Source organism: Coloeus monedula, assembly GCF_965178545.1.
Source record: "Coloeus monedula genome assembly, chromosome: 1".
In the NCBI taxonomy this organism is placed as follows: Eukaryota; Metazoa; Chordata; class Aves; order Passeriformes; family Corvidae; genus Coloeus; species Coloeus monedula.
This window is the reverse complement of record NC_138781.1, coordinates 137,768,788-137,788,048: the sequence shown is the minus strand read 5'-3', so window position 1 is coordinate 137,788,048 and position 19,261 is coordinate 137,768,788. Positions and strand designations below refer to the sequence as shown.

General features: G+C 35.6%; 1 protein-coding gene across 3 annotated transcripts in view; it reads right to left on the bottom strand.

The window, feature by feature from the left end:
• VPS13B (vacuolar protein sorting 13 homolog B) overlaps nt 1–19,261 on the bottom strand; it is a 436,535-nt gene that overhangs the window by 139,408 nt on the left and 277,866 nt on the right. For all 3 annotated transcript variants that reach the window (XM_082279593.1, XM_082279594.1, XM_082279595.1), the window contains exons 31-33: nt 14,168–14,371; nt 5,391–5,517; nt 3,627–3,770 (exon numbers count right to left, since the gene is read on the bottom strand). In XM_082279593.1, the coding sequence (XP_082135719.1) occupies nt 3,627–3,770; nt 5,391–5,517; nt 14,168–14,371 (475 nt within the window). The remainder of the gene's footprint in view (nt 1–3,626; nt 3,771–5,390; nt 5,518–14,167; nt 14,372–19,261) is intronic.

Below are 19,261 nucleotides of genomic sequence, written 5' to 3'. Positions count from 1 at the left end.
AAGAATTTGGCATAGACTAATTTTGAAAAAGTGAATAATTACAAAAAGGCAGCAACATTCTTTGCCCCTCCGGTAATCTATCAAACACCACATATGTGTCCTTACTCTAAAGCTGTCAAGTAGATCAAAGCAATATTCTTTGCAATAATAGACTATACCTTATGAAGAAGTCAGTACAATAGGTCCACTGTACATCAAAGATTTATAAAACAGTATAAAGCTAGGGCTTATAATAAGTAAAAACACAGCACTGGAGACCTGGCATGAAACTTTTTACAGAATATTAAAACACTTGAAGAAAAAAGAGATTTACCCATAAATCATCGCTTCCTTTTTTTTTTTTTTTTTGTCTACACTAATCTTTACGGCATTGCCCTGTAAACCACCAAATACAGTCCATTTGGAAATCACACTTTTAAAGTTTAAACAAGTGGTTGCTACTTTGATGACTGTCATTCCTTACCCCAATGTGATTGCCTCCTGTGATGAGATGATAGATTCTGAGGACAGAATACTAGATAATGTATGCTTTGCCATTAGCAAAGTTGACTAAGCTTAAGCAGTCTTCCACAGCTGACTTTTTTTTCAAAAACTTAAGTGTGAACTGAATGGATGGACTATGAGGTGGGTAAAAACCAGACTGGACCACTAAAATCAGAAAGTAAAGTAAACGTTCCAAAGAATAGCTAAACTCCAGTTACTGACTGACATTCCTCAAGGTTTGATCATGTTTAATGTCTTTATTAAAGACCTTGGCAATGACACAAAACATATCCAAAGAAAGATGACACCAAACTGGGAGGAGCTGTTCATACACTGAGGGGTAGGGCTGCCATTCAGAGGGGCATTGACAAAATGGAGAAATGGTTTAACATAAACCTCATGAAGGACAAAGGTAAACACAGAGTCCTGGACCTGGATGTGGCACTTGCCATGGTCTAGCTGACAAGGTGATGATCAAAGTTTGGATTCAATGATCTCAAAGGTCTTCTCCAACCTAAATTCTGTGAATCTGTGAGATGGTAAAATCCCAAATCGAAAACTGGCTGGAGGCCAATGCTACACAACAGCTTTGTAGAAGCAAACCCAGGAGACCTGGTGGCCAGCAACTTAAACACGTGATAGGAGGATGTCTCCGTAGTGTGGGAGACTGAGCATTTACTAGGAAGCATTACCAGCAGCACAGCCACTGGATGAGAGGTGAGATGATGTGATACTTGCAAGTCAACATCTCGAGTACTGTCTTTAGCTTTGAGCTCAACAGCAGAAGAAAAAGACTGACAAACCTGAATGGGCAGGGGATCATCAAGAGGATTAAAAGGTTAAAGGAGAGAATTTATAAGGAGAGGGTGAGAGGGCTGGGTTTTTTCAGACAGAAAAAGAAAAGGATAAGGATGATGGTGGGGCATCAAATTACTGTTTCCAGTTACTTAAAGTAAGGGCTATGAAGAAGATTGAGTCAGACTGTTCTTGGAAAGGTATTGTGAAATGTTAAGAGGCAATGACTGAAAGTTTTATCAAGCAAAATTCTGAATGGATATAAAGACAAAAATATGCCAAAGCAAGCATAATTAAGCACAGGACAATTATCCAGATGGTCACTCCTCTGAGGTAAAGAAAGATCTGCTTGAACAAAATGCTGAAAAGCCTAGTCTAGCTGGCACATTAGTCTTCTTTTGAGCAAAGGAATGGTTTCAAGAAGTGTCTTCAACCAAAATTACATTTTGATTCTTGCAATGAAATAATATGGAGGTGTGAAGTATGAAAAGCTATGTGCAGACTCCTGATTTCATTCACTAAGATAAAAAAAGCAGCATAAAATCAGTGTATTATGTTTCTTTTGGTTGACTAAAGAAGAACCATGAGAATAATAATAAATGTGCATACATTAGAGGGTGGGGTGGCTTCATTTAGGCACATAGAGCTACACAATACTGAAGAAGAACTGGACAAAAAGTACCAACCAATGCACTTACATTTTCAGTACAGTAAATGCAGACGTAGTTGTATGACTTACTAAAGAGAAGGCAAACACCTTGAGCCAGAAATATTCCCATTATTCATTACAGGAGCCTTCAGTGATGCAAGGGAGTTATGAATAAAGAACAAATAAGTATCTCAGGATGTATTCTGCAAAAGGCTTTCTGAAATTTTGTAGCAAATTCCTTTTAACTTTGTACAGTCCAAGTAAGTCATGCAGCCCTTCTGCACAAAGCCAACTCAAAATTTAAATTCTTGGCATCCATTCAAATCTTTTGATTCTGTCCATTCCACTGACAAGGAGAAAACAGTACTCTAGAAATAATTTATTGAAGATATTACTATATATAATTTACAGTATTCATCTCCAAAAGAGGCCCTGTGTCTGCAAAGTATCCAAGAAAAATACACTTCATTTCTTCTCGTCATCTTTCATGCTTCCAAATGTTAATGAAACAATGCCCCTTATTTATCTCTATCATTGTGAAGGGATAAAGGAGTGGGGGGTGATGTGATGCCTAGATCAACACAAACAAACAGCTTCTGGGGTTTTGACAGGGTGAAGAGAGAGAAATGTAAATAATTTGGCTAGTCTAGAGAATTCCTCGCTTCCACCCAGACTCACGTGCAATGCTGAAACTGTGAGATTCAGGAAAGGAAGGAGAAAATCTTCTCCAGGTCTTCCATTAGCCAGATTCTTGGAATAGTTGACTGTGTCTTGCTCAGTAACTCTTTCCCTAACTCTTGTTCTTATTTGTGGAGGTACCTCAATATGTCCAACAGCCATTCCAGTGGAATTTGTCATGTATTAACTCCTACGATCTTAAAGATGCTGTCAGCCTGACTAGATTCCAGGTTTTGAAGATAAGAAATACATATTTTTTCTTAGGGCAAAAGTTTTCCCTATCCTTTCTCTTTTCTTTTTTTTTTTTTTTTTTTTTTTTTGTGTCATCCCAGAACTGTAAAATTTAAACCTAGCAGTCTGTCACAGTGATTGGCTTTCAATACAAACTGAGGTATCAAGTCCCAGTAATAAAGAATGACAAAATTCAAGAGACGGCTGCTGATCACTAATATTCCAGACAAAAAGGAGAGATTAACTGTTCAGATGAAGGATCCCCCATGATGTACCCATCAACATTATTGCTAAAGAAGTATGAAAATATTCAGAGGTGAATTGAATGTTAGGGACCTGAGAGAAGACAATTAATGTGAGTAGTGGTTACAAGGCACAGAAAAAATTTTATAGTTTACTAGCTTTAGTGAAGGACAGTGTAGCATGTGAACTCACAAGAAAATACCACAGATTCGATAAAAGTTCAAGTTCAACATCAAATAACCTCAAAAACCTACTTTACAAAAATTTGTTTCCTTCATCATTTACATAAATCTCCTTGTGCATAAGACGATGTGGAACCACTATAATGAATAATAGCATTTACTAAATAATATTCTTGTTCAAATAACTCATTCTATTCTTAAATCAATGTCAGAATGCATTTTGAAACTGACCACACAAACAACAAAAACCATGTATTTCAATTACCTACACAATTTTTTCTAGATGGTACAATACCTACTCACAGCTACAGTACTTTGCAGATGGATTTTTTAAAAATCCAGTTGCAAACCAGGGAAAAACCTACCTCAGTGGTGCTACTGGAAGGTTCCAGTCCAACCATATTGGCTTGTACCAGCTGCTGAAGAAGTTGTACTTGAGCCACATTGAGGAAGAAGTCCAAATTTGTTGTCACATTCACTTCCAAAGAATGACCACAGACCAAAATTTCCTGTGAAATTAAGGGGAAATACTAGGTAATAGCTACTGGGAAAATAAGCTTCTATATAACTGTATTGTGGTTCTCCACTGTAGTCAATACTTAGCATTATATATAGTATAAATTTGGTCTTTTTAGGAAGAAACTGGTGTGTCACGCTTCTGAAGGATGTGGCTGCTTCTTTGCACAGCTTTCAACAGCATAACTGTTAAGGCAAACTTTGAAAGAAAAGCATCTCATGCACAAGGCCTTGTTTCCATCTCTTGCTAGTATCAGTGGGCTGTCAGAGTGTCCTTGGCAATGATTCCAATTCTCCTTTCCTTCCAAGAAAAGGATGTACTTTTTTTTAAATTTAAACATAAACTCTGCTTGATTTATAATGAAATCATGTGTTGGAACTCACTGATAGCCAATCTAATTGATTTCTCTTTCCTTGTAAGCCATTCTTAATACCTTGGCAACACTAGCTGGATAGCCACTGTTTTATTGGTGTTGTCTAGCACAAATAAAGATCTTCACCACTGTTGGCAAGAAATAAAGAGATGAAAAACAGAACCCGTGCAGAAGGGGAGAAGAACTGCTCTGTCTCATGAGAAGCTTTAACAATGCTCAAGCTCTAATCTAAACTAGACCTCTCCCTTCATGATGGAATGTCATCCAGGGAATAGATAACAAGAAGAATGTATGTACAGAAAACACTGAAATTCTTGAACATAAGCATTAGCAAAGCTCAGATTTTTTTTTTTTACTTGAATAATTTCTATGCATCCTAGCCACACTGGGGCTTTCTATTTCTTTTTTGCATTAAGTAATTTTCCATCTGCCCTTTTGATGACCCTTTACACAAAATATGAAACTTGATTTCTTCTTTCTATGCCCACTAGCTATTGTTTTCCAACAACGTATACCTACTGCATGTTGCAATACACATCTACTATCTTTACACTCCTGTACCGATTTTACTCTTCCCAGGAGGTAGCTTTTAAGAGAATTTATCCTTACGAGATGACAAAAATTTTCTGATATTTTTCCCTATATAAAATGTCTTGAGTTACGAACTAATGCCAAAAAGTGAGCCAATACCTTTTGTGTGTAACTTGCTTCACAGACTTATTGTGAACAAGCTTAACAACACACCAGCAAAAGTGATTGTTAAATCTGAGTGCCTGGAATTACCCCATAGCAAAGGCAGTGAAATGGATGCTTAGTGGCAGCTTGGGGTCTTGGAAATTTAGCTAAGAGAACTCAGCTTAACTTTCTTATTATAGATAGTCCATAGATTGCATTTTCAGGTTTCTTTACAAGAAGCTTGTGAATACAATGTATCGTTATGTTGCGCCTCTTCTCAACAGCTTTCCATCACAAACTTTTAAAAAATAATCCTGGTAATCATTAAAGGATTCCCATTTTTGGTACTGAAAATAAGCTTATCTGCCTCTGGAAGGACTGCCTTTAATATTGAATGCTATACAAAAATTATTCTCCGGCAGAGAAAGAACATTTCAGCTCGTGACCTTTTTCTAGTTGGCAATTTGAAAACACACCTGAACACTTCAAATGGTGGAATGGTAAAATATGAAGATTATCCACATATTAAAAGTTATGCTATTTTTGTTGACACTTTGTACTAACCTCTGGGTGTAAATTCTCTGCTGCATCAATTTTTGTAAAAATAATTGCAGGAGCTGCAGTTATTCGAACGGTGAAATCTGTTAAAATTGGAGTTAAAATAGCTCTCCTTTCCTGATGCCGCCTTATGCTAGGAAACAAAGGGAAAGAAAAGTAAAGATGAAATTATATTGTAAATTATTGAGAGGCAAAAACTTTCCATATTATCTTTACATTCAGTACATAGCAAAAAACTTCTTCAATACCAGTTTGGCATTTGATTACTACCTTCATAATAATTAAATATCATTATTATAAATCATACTAATTGCAATCCCGAAGGCAGACTTCTATCTTCATTTCACAGGAAAAGTATATCTAAATATTTGCCTCTTCAACCTATCTCCAGGTAGACAAGTTTGACACTTGACATTGCTTCTTCTCCCATTTAATACACTATACACAATAATTTTAAAAAAATGCAAACGTTATTATCAAGCTTTATTGTCAAGTTTTTATTTTTAAAACTTGCCTGTGGATGCCCTTCACTTTATAAATGGCTGTTCTAAAGCCTACATAATATTTGAATTTGTGCATTAAAAGTCTGTGCTGAAGAAACATGCACAAAACTGACACAAGAATGAAATACATGGAAAATTAAACTAGCAAATCCCATGCAACACTAGGACTCCCACATGAAATTAGTGACCATTGCCCAAGATGTTTAATACTATTTGAAAAAGCAGGGATGTCAGTCTTCCTCCACTCCTTCTGTCACTGGTTGTTCTTGGTGCTTTTTCAGCTAAATATCAACATTTACTTACCAAAAATATTTGTGTCATTAGATTCAATAATTGTATTTCTTTTTCATCTGGGTGTTTAGCTTTGAGGTTTTTGTTGGGTTTTTTCCCCCCTTTAACCAAACAGTAAGCCTACAAGCACAACTCTGTTATAGATGGATCACTAATCGCTTATGACAACACATTCCAAATGGCCAGAATCTTCTGGGTCAGGTCAAATAAACTATTGCCACAAAATGCCATCTGAGAGCCTCCGACAAGGGAAAAAAATGTAATGAGATAAAGATGGTGTTCAGCCTCTAAAAGAGGATACACTTTGAATTCCAATGAGACTCCTTCCATCAAGATAGTTTTGGGGGTTTTTTTACCTATTATCATTTGTAGAAACATCAAATACCCACATTTTACCAAGGTTAATTCTAAAAATCCTCTAAAATAAAGTTATAGGTCTCAGGAAGTTTTCCTGCACTTACAAAATCAGCAACTATGAAATTATGCAAGTTTAAAGATCAAACTACATTGCCCTAAAGAAGAAATAAATAGATCCATGTAGAACTCTTCATCAGCATGTCAGTTACATTTCCCTGTATTACCATTAATTTTGCTATCTCTAATGAAGACATGGCAGTTCAGGCATCAGCATAAATCACACAAATGAGCCAGACACATGAACTCTGCAATAAAGAATTAGTCCCTACCATCAGCTAGAGTTATCCGTGTTAATATTATTAACCAATATGGTTATATGCCTGTCCATGCAGAAATTGCTTGACTGAACGTGTAATAGGTATTGAAATCTCCTGATTAAAAAGGGGTATTGAGATGCATAGTCTAGCAATGGTTCTGTAATGGATTCTGTAGGAAAGCAAACAATCTCAAATGCTAATGGTTTATAAGCCAAGAGTTAGGCTGGAAATAAATGAAATAGATATCATAACCTGAGGTGTAATTCATTCTACTGCAAAATACACAAAATTTATACTGCAAAAGATAAAAAAATTATTTTACTGCTTAGGCTATTTTAATTTTGATGCTTCAAATGCTACTAATAATTTTTTAAGTGTCCTCTAAACATCTAGAAAAGATGGTGATCTATAAGGGAATATAAATTATACAGTGGGGGTAGCCCTTAAAGCTTTTAAATCTATTTAGGACGACAGTATGCAGAAGTTAAGAGCAGATGCCACAGAGCCAGGATTGGCAGAGCACAACTCTAATAAACTTTTGCCTCAAATAACCCTCACTGCTGAGGAAGCTGCACACTACCCTAAGAAGTGTGCAGTTTGCCTAAGAGTAAGCCAGTTAGTGAGTGGAGAAAACTACCATCTTACCTTAAAAGTGTTAACATTTTGGTCAGCTATAGCTCTGTTGATCTCTAATAATGGCTTTTAAAGTAAGATTAGTCTCATCAAGTCCCCAGATTAGAAGTCAGAATTGTTAATGGTTAGTGAACATCTTCAGCTTGAGAATAATGGTCAGATTGTTCCTCTCCATGCCATCACCTTCATTTTAGATTTAAACCAAATGGTTTTCTACCCAATTCCTATTTCCCCTTCTCAATGGGATGAGAAAGCAATGCCTTTTTTTCAGGACAATCAAGGAGCTAAATAGCAGAACAATTCTATGAAAGAATACGCAGCTATACATTAGAAAACTTCTACTCGAAGTTTCTTGAAATGCTAGTGTGTGTGATTTTAATATATGAAACAGAGCTGTAAAAGCAAGTTATTTGTTGAACCTCAAACCCTCAACTGGCTCTCTTCAATTGATCAAATTATTTTTCAGCTTATGGATATTCCCATTTCTAAATTTTCATACTTTATTCTAGTAGATACCGAGTACACTGCATCTTAAAGGACATTTTTGGTAATATATATTGATTACTGCTTTATTTTATTTCATTTTAAAAATCATACTTACGTGCTATCCCTGTCCTGCTCAACTTACTACTTTCTGAATTTCTTGTGGGTGAATTTTAACCTCAGCCAAATCAAGTATTAGGAAAATAATTGTAAGTACAAACAGAAGGCAAACAGAGAACAGTAAATAATGAAGGGAGAGGATATGAGAAAGAGCATAAAAGGAACAAAGAAACAAATTCCACTTTGAATTATTGAGTCTTCCACACTGCACCTAAGTGCAATGTTAACTTAACACAGGTGTACGCCACATGAGCTTATGAAAAAACTTGATTGTGAAGAGTGTAATGATGGCTCTATGTCTGCAGCACATTCATTCTGTGGTTCATTTATGCATCTGTTATATATTTGTCTTGGAAAAAAAAGGAAAAGCTAGTATTTTTAGAGATGTTAAAGCAGTTGATCATCTACACTTAAAAGTAAGTGCATTTGAAAGACCATATGCTAACGCAAAGGAACAAGACAGTTAAGCAACTGTGATAAGGTTTGGAGGTGCCTTAGTGCAGAATTTGGGCTTTATCTGCACAATAACATAAACTCTGGTTATGGACCACAGATCCACATTGCAAAAGCACAGGATGAAAATGGTCTCTGTCCTCAAAGGCTTACAATTTAAGTATAAGAAAAAACACACTCACAGACAGGGAAGTAAAAGTAAACCACTAAGAGCAGCATAGGCAATGCTATCCATACAGTGGCAACCTGTCTTATAGTTTTTATATTACAGTATACTAGAAATTAACTTTTTTGAAGGATTTAAAATAAAATATTGCAATAAATATGTGAATGTTTGCAGGAAATGCCTTTATAACACACAGGAGTGAGCAAGGAAGTGCCTTTTCGAAACACTGTATGTGTCAGTCCTGGTGACTGGTGTGATGAGGTCTGATGAGCAGGGAGTGTAGATGTGTCAAAGCAAATAAGACACGTAAAGGGAAATGGATAGACAGGGGGTCTGGAAGTACTGCGAAAGCAAGGACATTTAATGATTAATATGACAAAAAATGTTGTGGGAAGAAGAGAGAAAAAAATATGAAGAACAGAATTTTGCAATGGAAGCAACAACATTTGATTACATCAAGTCAAATCATCAGTATTTAATTATATCCAGTCAGAAGCACGTTGAAGTTATACGAGGAGGAAGGACTGCCAAAGAGATGATGTTGCCCTAATTAAGGAGATGCGATGATGTGAGATTGGATAAGCTGAGAAAATGGACAAGTAGGACTAAGTCCTACTACTATGACTCTCATGTGGAAAACACTAATCAAAACAAACAGAAAATGTGGCCACTAATAGCTAAACATAACCTAGATATGAAATTTGGAAAGGTTTATCTTATTATTAATTATATTTTTTCTTAATAATACCTTATTGAATCTAGACTTTGAGCCCTTATATACTTCAAAATTCATAAGGCAGGAAGAAACTTGTATACATTCAATACATGAATAACAATCAAAAGCACATTTGCACCATGTAATTTTACTAGCTACAGAAAGATGAGTCCTCATGGAGAATTTTGTGATGTGAAAAATAAAAAAAAAATATTAGCATGAAATAGGCCACAAAGTCCAAGTGTTCTCTAGTAGTGTTGAGGCATACAAAATGTCAAAAGATGTTATTTAAGACAGCATGTTAACTTGAGACTTACGAAAGATTTTTCTCTTGCAGGCTTCCCATGTAGCTGTTTAAATCAGCTAATCCCTGATATACAAATGTGTTAGGAATGTATAAGGATATCTAACTACTAATGACTAATTCACATCCTTTCATCTCTCTGAGGTGTTGCAAAGACATGTCACATGGCAGTAAAATAGCACAGCAACATTCTGAGGACCATCTAATAACCAAAATTAGATAATGAAAAAGTATAAACCACCTAGTTGTAAAGAATTACTATTTTTATATTATAAGACCTCAGGAAAGCTATATTTTATCTTATGAAGAATGCTGTGCAGCATTTCTTTGTTGTGGATGATTATAAAAAATAAAACGCCCCATCTTATTGAGAAAGGCTTTGTACAGTACGAATACAAGCACAACTTCAGGTACAACAAAAGACAGCAACTAAAATAAATTACTGAATAAAAATGCATTGCATTTTATTCCAAAAGATTCAAGGGGAATGCCCCTACTTCCTTACACAAAGATCTACAGATGTTTTTTTTTCTGGTCTTTCTCATTAGAACTTGGCAAGCTGCCAAGAACTTTCCAAAAAAGCAGGAAAATGAAAACTATTCAAAGAAAAAATCTGCAGGAAACCTTTCTGAGGATCCTTGCAGTGGTATTTTGTTCAGTTTTGTACAACAGATCATTGGCTCCCTGATGTACTCCATGAGAGCTGTTCCAGATGGTGGTATGCCAAGGACAAAACTGTAACGCAGTATATTGCCACACTCAATTCATTACCACACAGAGAAGTAATGCTTTTAAGCACAATTATTATTTTTTTTTAACAAAGTTTATTCAGGCTTCAGGAAGCAGAAGTTGCTGCTGGGAGCTGTAGAAGGACTGCACAGGGATGGGGGCGAGGCCTCAAGAGAGGATATATTTCTTTATTTCCTTCAGGGCTGTTGTTTTTTCCATTGAGTGGAGGGAGAGGGAGGAGGAGATCTGCAAGCTGAAAAAGCAGTTTTCAATCAAGAAAACTTCTTTTGGTTAAGTACTCCCAGTTCCCCACATGCTGTTTGGTAAAGGGAATAAATGTGGACAGGTTTCATTTGTACATAACCTTATTAGAACTGTCTGACTGTTTCCAGTATTCTTTTCATATATTACACCATTAGGGAGCTTTTTATAACATCTATGGTGAAGTATAAACATTTCATAATGGAAAGAGTTATGATCCCGGATCCTCAGTACAGCACAGCATCTAGACAGTTTTTTTCTGCAAGACTGCATGCACCCTAACAGAGTGTTCCAGTTCCCCCAGTCTCTTTGGGGGGACCTGCAGAGACACAGGAGGCATCACACCAGCATTTCACTGTAGCCCTTCTTGAAGAATCTTACACTAAACACCTGTAAGTATTCAACAGCTTAGTCTTAGAATATGATGGTTTGTTTTCCAAACTGCAATGTAAGGTTGGGGGTAAAAAAAAAAGCAACCCCTTAATATATTAAGTACTAGAAAAAGTGATGGGAAAATCTGAAGGATTTACTTTCAGTGTAAAGATTGCTAAAGCATTTAAATGATAAATTGTGTCAAAAGCCTTCAGATACTTGTTTGTGTGATATCCATAGATCTCCTACTTACAGTGGTTTGGCTGGCACGCAAATTTTCTAAACCAGGCCAAATTTCAACTGTAGATTAAAATACAATATAATTTATTTCAAAATTTTTGCAGTTTTGATTTGAAATAATCCAGTAATGCTTTTACAAATTGGAATGGAAAGGGAATGGCTAGTATCGATGTTGAAGTTTTCTGTAAAGTAACTATGAAAAACCTGGATATAGGTTAGATTCTATACTGCCCCACATAGCACTTAAGAATTACAAAAATGAGGGAAACAGATATCTTTAAACCCAGTGATCCTAATACACCATAACACTGGGTAAGAACAAACAGAAATATATTAAAACCAAACAACGAAATTAACCCTAAAATAACTCAGCAAAAACAATTCATAATGTCCCATGTTAAACACATCTAAGAAACAAAGAATTTTAAAAAATGGTATCACTATTAGGTTAAAGCCTAAAGCTTTTGTGGTATTTGCAGTAAATATTAAGATAAACTTAACCCTGGAAAGAGTAAGCACCCTGTAAAACATCCTGCAGCCACCCTCTTGCTGCATGCCGGAAACAGTGCCATGGATGGCAGAGTTCAGTGCGGGTTCTTCCAGTTTTCAGCACATCACTTCCACAGGTCACAAAATAAACTCAGATACAGCAAAACTGACTGCCAACTAAAAAGCAAAAATGGAAAGATCCTGAAAAAACCTTTAGTAAATGTGTAAAATTTAAAACCAAAAGGATACGAAAGCATTCATAATTTTTCTTGAAAACAAATTCAAGCTGGAATTAAAATACTGTAATTGCACACCAGAAATGAAAACCTAATGTATTTAATTAAAACTGATCTAAATTAAAACCCAAGTACAAGATTCATTCAAAAGCAATTTTAAACCAAATATACTTATTTGTATTCTAAAAAAACTTCATTTTAGAAGTCTGCTGAGGAAGCATGTCCAAGCAGTTACGGGGGGGGGGGGGGGAAGAAAAAGAGAACTCAAGATTGTCTGTAATAGCTGCTTTCCTTGTCCTATTAGCTTTTCAGGAATCCTACCAAATTTCCTATCTAAATCTATAACCATAAAGCTCAGACTCAACGTGTGCTGGCAGTAGGATTTCAGTCACCAATGAAAAGGAAAAGGAAAGCCAATCTCTCAGTGGCTGGTTTTGCTGTGTTAGTTTAAGTTGAAAATTGGCTGTAAGTCCTTTGGATATTAACATAATCTTATTTTTCAAGATATTCCAGTGGATGTGGAATTTTGTGACAAAGAAATTCATGGGGAACTTGTCCAACATCAAGGCCCAACTAGAAAGTCATACACATTTTTAAGGCTAAGAATTTAAAATAAAAAACATCTATGGAATTACATCTATGGAATTATATGAGTTAAAAAAAAAAAAATTTAAAAAGACAGGAAGGAACCATGTGATCTTATAAATTAAGATCAGAGTCTATTTCTCTGCTAAAATTTTTATCTGTACTCCTGTGACTACTTGCCATTTTATTATTTCTTTGGTTAGAACTGCTTTTCCTGGCCTCTAATTTTCAAGGATAAACTGGAATTTATTATTGATCACATCTTTTTCCTGCATGGTCTCCTCCAGAGTGAGCTTATCTGCCCTCTTGGCCCTGAATCAATACATCACTTACAAAGCTCAGTCTGTGTGCCATTCTCATGTAACAACTTTGCTACAACTTGCCTTACTTTCAGAAAAATATGACTCCTCTCATCCCATTTTACTGAAAATTAAGCAAAAAATAGTTATTTATGGATGATTCTGCCTGTTTTTCTACAACATTTTTAGGAACTCATCCCTAAATGCAAATAGGAATCATGTATTGGGAACCATAAAATTATGCACACATTTCATAAAAATCAGATTGTTTCCGCATGAATTAGATATAAAGGACTTTTAAATGAAAACAAATAGCTAAATGTATAGGCAAAGAGGTATCTCCTAGCAGAAATGCTTCTAAATACACAAAATTACTTTTGAAAGCTTGCTCTTGGCCATCAGACCTTATTACTGCCAGTTTGAAAAGTGAAATCTGACTGCTACACAGGCTGTAAAAATTTAGTTTTAAACTTCTATGAATTTTTAAGTATAAAAAAGTATATTAAAACAAAAATAAGAATGTCGAATCTTCACAAATTACCAATTAACTCCTCCCCTTTTATATTTGAAAACTTCAAAATTTAAAATAGCAGGCAAGTGTATGCATGCATGCTTTGTCTTTCAACCGTGTTTAACCAGAGGGTGGGGCTTTGTGTGCACATATACAACATCCAATAAAGGAGACTCAGTTGAAATACCTCATTCTCAAAATTCATCTGGTTTTAGTTATAGAAGTGCAAAAACCAGTTCAGAATCAATAGGAAATGTTCTACTTTATCCTTCTCTAATTTAGAAATGTCTAAGCTGGTTTTACTCAAGCTCTGTAAAAATACAAACAAAAGAAGTTTAAAAACAAAGAAAAAAACACACCACCACAAAAAAACCACACCCTACACCCAAACCCCTTCACAAAACAGAACCTCCCATTCCTTATAGAGACTGAGAAGCTGAAGTCTCAGCCCTGGAGTTATTTTTATGGACAGACAGTAAGTCACTCAGAGAAGAGCTTATAATGGAAGCAAAGGCCCACAGCAACTAGACAGTAACTACAGTGGAACCACAACAGTAATATGCAGTTCAAATGTGTAATCCAAAACTCTATGGAAATGTGCTTGTAATGTAAAGCAAAACCAGTACTGAATTATTTAATTCAGGTGTACCATGCATACTCTCTGCAGTGTTTGTGCTGTGTAATCTCAGAGAAGAGTAAGTTTTAAAAAAAATCCCTACCTACTGGCCATGTTCCATTCAAGTGCTGGATTTTGAGAATTTCTCTCACTCTCTGTCAAAACCCCTCCTTTTCCACTTTCCTTCTCTGGTTTCAGCTGATTCCAATAAGCAGTACCGATGTTGATAGATTGAAGATCTATTTGATATTGTCTGTCTTCAACTTCTGATCCAGGGTCTCGAAGAATTCCTAGATTTAGTGCTCTCCTGTAATGTCAAGAAAAGGAAAAGAAATCACCAAAGGTCAAAATCAGACCAATCAGATATTCGTTAAGATCCAAATTAACAAAATGAAAGTATCAATTTTGCCTTTTTTGTCTACACTAAGCATTATTTTAATTTCAAATCTTCAAAAATACCCATCTGCCTCTTTCATATGGAATTCAATGGGAGATCTGCAAATGAATATATTCCTAAATTTAGCCAGATGTACCAAAGTTGATATGAGATCAATGCATTGACTTCATTGCACTTCCAATCAAGTCCATATGAGCAGCCGTGTGGGGAAGTAGGACTGATTCATATCACTGAATGGATAAAGGATGTCACATTCAAGTCTTCACAAAGAACAGCTACACATCAGTACAACCAAGAAGTTCATTGTGAGACAATTGTTCCACTGTTCAAATTTATCCAAGAATAAAAATGAAAAAGAATATTCCAAGATGATGGAAAAACAATTCAATCCTTTTAGCACTGTATTTCAGCACAGTGCTTTTTAAATAAAATTCTTCGGACAAGTGAGCAAAAAGCATTTTTGAGTGAACCACATTCCTCGTGGATTCTTCTGGATTCTACTACATTCAACTTTACAAAGTATTTCAGTCTTGAGCTGAGTTTTGGAAAGTCAGACTCAACTTTAACAAAACATTCAAGAGTTATTAAATGAGTAGGGAGACCACTCAGTTTCACCACTGACCAGTAAGAGGAGTCTCCTACTACCATTTGTCTTCTGCTAATAAGCACTGAGAAATACTAAAAAAACTATCTTGCCCTTTCTACACTGGGAACAATACAGCCTTTTGGGCACTGCTCATTTGATATTATAAAAGGAATTCACCATTATATTATCACTGTATTTCAAAATAAGGGAGCAAGGGGATCTTAACTTTTTTTCCTTCAATCTATGATCACAAATTGTAGTCCATTGACTGATTTCATATATCTGTGTTGAAGCTTAAGTTTATTTGCATGTGACATCCAATTTGCTGTTCTGTTCAAGGTTGTTGTCTTTTGCCAGAATGACTTAGTTTACAGCTGCTGTCTTCCCAGAAAAAGTAATAATTCTGCAATTTGTGCTAATTTTATGCTAATTACTAAAAATAAATAACTATTAAAGTAGCACATCCCAAACAGCAAACTCAGAGTACAGGTATGCAAACTACAAGTATGCAATCTGTTTCAAAGTACAATCCCAATGCTGCCTAAATCCAAATGCAGTTGAAACTGCTAATACACTGCCATTGTCACCAATGGAGTATGTTAGCAATTAAGAAAATAAAGTAATTAATCATATGTACCCACAGAGGCATGTGGATGACAGGAAAGCCATTTTGATCAAGTCACTTCTGGTGAGGCAGTGTGATGGCATGGTTCAGTAGTCCCTATAACTTTCTTAAGTGCTTAGTAGAAACACACTGAAAATCTATTATGTCAGTAGTGGTATTTCAAAATCAAATGTGGTTTCTTAAAACTTAAGAATGTGTTTGTCAACTTTCCACATACCTAACCACAACCACTGTGCCTTTTATTATTCTTTTAAAGGCATTATTTTGTCAATATGAATGCAGTTTAAAAAAAAAAAAAAAAAACACCACGGTAGATTATTGTATGATCCAATATCTATTTATATACTTTGTCTAGTACAAGTAAATACTGGAATACATGTTTTGTGAAATAATACTTTAAATAAAGCACCAAATTACGTATTTTAGGAAATCTGCTTATGTATATAAAACAGAATATGATACTAATTTCACGTGCATAACGGACTATTCTTTCTCATACTTCACAGTGAGCATTTTTCATTTCTTCTTCTATGAGCAGCTGGATAACGTGCAATAGGTTCACCTAGATATTCCTTAGACCCATTCAGATCTTGTGAACCAAATTCCTTGAGCACAATGTGTCTGTATGAGCTGATCTGAAACTCCCCATTGTGACGATGGCTTTCTTACTCTCACAAATTTACTTATTTAAACATAAACCACAACAAAATCACTCTTTGGCAAACATCTTCAGGTGCAGCAAAACATACAAGGGTGTTATTTAAACACAAGGTACAAGTGTACTGCTTTGCTGGTGTAACATTCGTCCACTGAATCTTTTTCTTTTTTTTAATGTACTTTGGGATATTACAGACTAGTAATTCAATATTTTCATGCTGATATAAAAGTTCACATTTGCATTTTGTTCCTACTATTAGCAATCTCCTATATGTAATACAAAACTCTTCTTCTGATGCTTCAGACATACTTTCGAAATCCAAGCAAACAAACTGTGTTTCTATAGCTGACCCATTTCAAGAAACACATATTTTGCACACACATGTAAAATACAAAGGTTTGTAATTAATGCCTTGATGTTTTGACAAAGCTCATTATGGCTTTCAGAAAGTACATCATGCCCTTTTTATACAAGGATCAAAATATAGCCTTTTCCCAAACAAGTAATATATTTACAGGCATTTACATAAGCCCTCATTTCTAGTTTCCCATTCAACAATTTACACACAGGCATTTACATAAGCCCTCATTTCTGGTCTTCCATGTCAAAAATTTACCTAAGTATGCCTCCAATTTATTAGTTGTATACCTCCTAGAAGGATAAATGTATGTTAAACCACAGCAAAACTGGCCTAATCTTAAGTACGCATGCTTTGTTTGAGCTCTGCAGTCTCTGAAATCCTTGCAGCAAATAAATTCAGGAAAACAGCGTAAGCCAAATTCATGACTTCTCTATCTCCAGCATAAGTGATGTTTTATCAGCTGAAATGTACGGTAGGGGTTGTGATTTTAATTGCTTCCCTCTTCTGAAAACAACTTCACTATCTTATCTGAGCCTTTCGGCAGGTGGTGTAGAATACAACAGTTGGTCAATAATACAGTAAGATCACAAGCAACCGAAGACGATCATAAGCACGTAACAGGAAACACAGGTTTGAAGTTTTTCCTTTTTTAAATTGATTTAGTCTGGGTCAGGCTTTTTGTATGTTTATTTAAGAAGCAATTCATGTTGAACCAGTTACTACATGCTGCTGAATAAGCATAATTCTTAGACCCACTGTAAAGAAGTTAAATTTATTCACTTACAGCTCATCTCAGACCTACAAAAACCTACATAAGCCAGGAAAATGGCAGTTAAAGACTATAAATTATGTACTAATTAAGAAATATTTGCAGACTTTACATGAAACAGCTAATTTTTATTAGTACTTACTGGATCTCTGTATGCACTGATTTCTGCTTCCAAGCAGAAAGATGACAAACCTATCTACCCAAATTTCAATTATTAAAGGTTTTTTTCTGGTGGTTAAAGATACTTCCTATCCTAACTTAAAAAGGAAACAGACAGTAAGCTTGGATGAATATATTCTCTCTATTTCACAGGGGTAAAACCTGTGGCACACATGTAAAAGGACCCCTTCCTCTTCTGCTTAAGCTTCTGAAGTCCCAGGCTAAATCTAGTCTGAAAGCCCCTCATCGATGCATGAGATGTGACTGAATACTGTAGAAATCACAGCAGTATTTATCACTGACCTAATGCACCTTTTCCCCAATTCAATTTAATAAAGCTTCCTCCTTGAAAAGCTACTGAATGTATTGTACCAAACAGGGAAATTGAAGCAAGTGTTTCTTAGGGACACAATGGACTCCATCTGGAATGACATGCTATAGATGTTAAGAAGGGCACAGAACAAAAATGTGTTAAACCGAGACAATCTATGACAACAACACTGGCCTTTGAGAATGCTAAGCTTCTCTAAGTAAAACCTCAGACAGTAATCAGCTTTTCAAAGAAAGGCAACTACAGTTTTTGGTTTTTTTTAATTATACCAAATAGATGTGTTTTTATCACAGACAAGTTAACACTTGAGCCCTTGGGAGAGAAACAGAACTGCCCCAACATCATATATTATGATATACATCATGATCTTAGTACTAGAATAAAAAAATCCTGTAGCATGACTTCTCATGATGGAAGTCCTGGATGTGCCTAAATTTGGAGATATTAAAAACACTTATTTGTGAGGAAGATGGAAAGAAGAATGAGAAGTTAAGCAGAAAGAAAAGGAGAGCACAGTACTGGGCAAGAGGAATAATTATGGAACCTGATCACTGAAGCTGAAATTAAAGAAAAGCAGCAGATAAGAACATTCTGATGTTGCAAGAAGAGAGAAGGAGACATCCTTAGGCAAGAAGAGAAGGTCCTCACATGATCCTGGGTACATATTCTGCCATACTGAGTGATACGCATGTCTTCCGACACAAGGGTAACCCCAGCTTTGCTTCCCCACCCTGCCATCTGTCCATAGGGAGACTTACTTGTGGTGTAACTAAAAGTGTTTTATGACTGCCAGGATGTTGGAAACCTTTATCTTAGTCTGGATCAGTATAGCAGGCTTTCAAATGCCATCAGCAATAAACACCAATTCTCACTGTTCCTGCCTCTTTTCTCCAGGAATTATGCTACATATGACTGGCTTTGTTGGCAGCTGCCCCCTCTCCCCTCTCCAGCTCAGCCTCCAAATAACTCAACTACTGTCCCATCTCCATATTTGCTGGCAGGATACTCTGGATTGGGTACGTGCAAATTTTTATTAAATGAAAATATAAACTGAGTAAAGTTTGTAAAAAAGTAAAAACGAGTAAAGTAAATTGCTTAATGCTTTTCTGATTAGCAAGTGATACTACTGATTACATGAATCTCTTTAACAATGAAAACTGCATTCTGTCTGATTAGCCCTTGTGTTATGTTCTGCACAGCCAGATACATCAACATTATCTACAGAAGAAAATACATGGCAGATGTCCTATAATTCAGAGTGGTTAATCTTCATAATATGTATAGGACTCTTGTAAAAAGAAAACATCAGTG